The sequence below is a fragment of the Hyperoodon ampullatus genome (assembly GCF_949752795.1).
Source record: "Hyperoodon ampullatus genome assembly, chromosome: 16".
NCBI classification, from domain to species: Eukaryota; Metazoa; Chordata; class Mammalia; order Artiodactyla; family Ziphiidae; genus Hyperoodon; species Hyperoodon ampullatus.
The window spans coordinates 59,299,462-59,301,475 of NC_136929.1; the positions used below are offsets into that span (position 1 = coordinate 59,299,462).

The 2,014-nt window shown below is 42.4% G+C and overlaps 1 protein-coding gene across 1 annotated transcript; it reads left to right on the top strand.

Annotated features, from left to right (window-relative positions):
• Positions 1 to 792: 792 nt before the first annotated feature.
• CYSLTR2 (cysteinyl leukotriene receptor 2) lies at positions 793 to 1,812 on the top strand (the record flags this gene model as incomplete). The annotated part of the gene is made up of 1 exon (XM_079721949.1): positions 793 to 1,812. The coding sequence occupies one exon, from the start codon at positions 793 to 795 to the stop codon at positions 1,810 to 1,812; it is 1,020 nt and encodes a 339-aa protein (XP_079578075.1).
• Between the last annotated feature and the right edge of the window lie 202 nt (positions 1,813 to 2,014).

A 2,014-nucleotide genomic window follows, 5' to 3' on the forward strand; every position in this document is an offset into this window, starting at 1 on the left:
AGAGAAAGCCTGCACACAGCAACCAAGACCCAACACAGCCAAAAAGAAATAAATTAAATAAATAAAAAATTTTTTAAATTACAGAAAGTAGGAAGGGAAGCTTGATCCAAGTGAAAAGCATCTGGGTTTGCTAACTGGCACTTATAGAAGTTAGTCTGTAACCTCTTTCCACGGAGGCTGGAGGCAGAGGCCCTGTGTCCAGGTGTGGGCTGGAACAGACAGAAAATTCTTTCAGCAGGCTTGAGTTTTCTCAGGCTGTGTAAGAAGGGGAGGGTATGGTCATCCTAGAGATGCAGCCTTGAGCTGTTAAAAACCATATTAGCACTTTTATGTTAGCTGTTATTCAAGTCTGTGTAGGCCAGGGTTGACACCTGGTTGAGAAGAGGACTCAGAAGAGCTTGGCTAGAGTTTGATCAAGAAGAGAATCTTTGTCAGCTTCCAGAGCAGAAGCTGTGCAATTGATGACTTTCTCCAGGGTCAGAGACAAGCTTTGGATGATCCTCATTTGGGTACTGGGCAAAAGTCCCCCCAGTTTGAGGATTCAGCTTCAACCAAATAAATTAATGTTTATTCTGCATTCCAGAAATTTATCATGAAATGTAATGAAGCATACAGTAAAGACATATAGTAAAAGTATAAGCATACAGTAAAAGTGTAAGCATATAGTAAAATATAGCCAATATGTTTTGACTCACGTTTCAAAGAAAAGCTAGTATTTCTCTCTGTTTCATTAAAACCTGGAAAAATGTAAGCAGGAAGTAACTTTCTGTATCTGTTTCTTTTTAATTCAGCATGGAGAGAAAACCTGTGTCCTTACCTTCGTCCACCTCCATATCAGAAATGGAGCCCAACGGCAACTTCAGCAATCACAATGGCAACAGGAACTGTACAATTGAAGCCTTCAAGAGAGAATTTTACCCCATCGTGTACCTGGTAATATTTATCTGGGGAGCCTTGGGGAATGGCTTTTCCATATATGTTTTCCTGCAACCTTATAAGAAGTCCACATCTGTGAATGTTTTCATGCTAAATCTGGCCATTTCCGATCTCTTGTTCACAACCACACTGCCCTTCAGGGTTGACTATTATCTCAGAGGCTCCAATTGGATATTTGGGGACCTAACCTGCAGAATTATGTCTTTTTCTATGTATGTCAACATGTACAGCAGCATTTATTTCCTGACTGTGTTGAGTGTTGTGCGTTTCCTGGCAACTGTTCACCCCTTCCGGCTCCTTCATGCCACTAGCATCAAGAATGCCTGGATTTTATGTGGGGTCATATGGATCTTTATCGTGGCTTCCTCAACAGTGCTTCTGAAAAATGGCTCTGAGCTGAAGGGCAATGTCACATTGTGCTTGGAGCTGAATCCCAATAAATTTATTAAACTGAAGACCATGAACCACATTGCCTTGGTGGTGGGCTTTCTGCTGCCATTCTGCACGCTCAGCATCTGTTACCTGCTGATCATTCGAGCTTTGTTAAAGGCGGAGGTCCCAGAATCAGGGCTGCGTCCTTCTCACAGGAAAGCACTAACCACCATCGTCATTGCCTTGATCATCTTCCTCCTGTGCTTCCTGCCCTATCATATACTGAGAACCCTCCACTTGGTCGAGTGGAAAGTGGATAAATGCAAAGAGAGTCTGCATAAAGCTGTGGCCATCACACTGGCTTTGGCAGCGGCCAACAGCTGCTTCAACCCTGTGCTCTATTACTTTGCTGGCGAGAATTTTAAGGACAGACTAAAGTCTACCCTCAGGAAATATCATTCACAGCAAACAAAGTGCAGCTTTCCTGTGCGTGTGTGTGGTTAAAAAAGGAAACAAGAGTGTAAGGGGTTATTAGGTGAGGCTGTTCCTGTGTCCTTGGGTCCACCTTCATTCACACATAGTCTCCAAATGACTGTGTATTTATACCATTTCCAACAAAGGTCGATTCCCAAGATTTAATTGACCATGACTTTTGTTAATAAGACCTACTTCAAAATGTTCATTAAGTGTATCTTCAGTGTTTGAG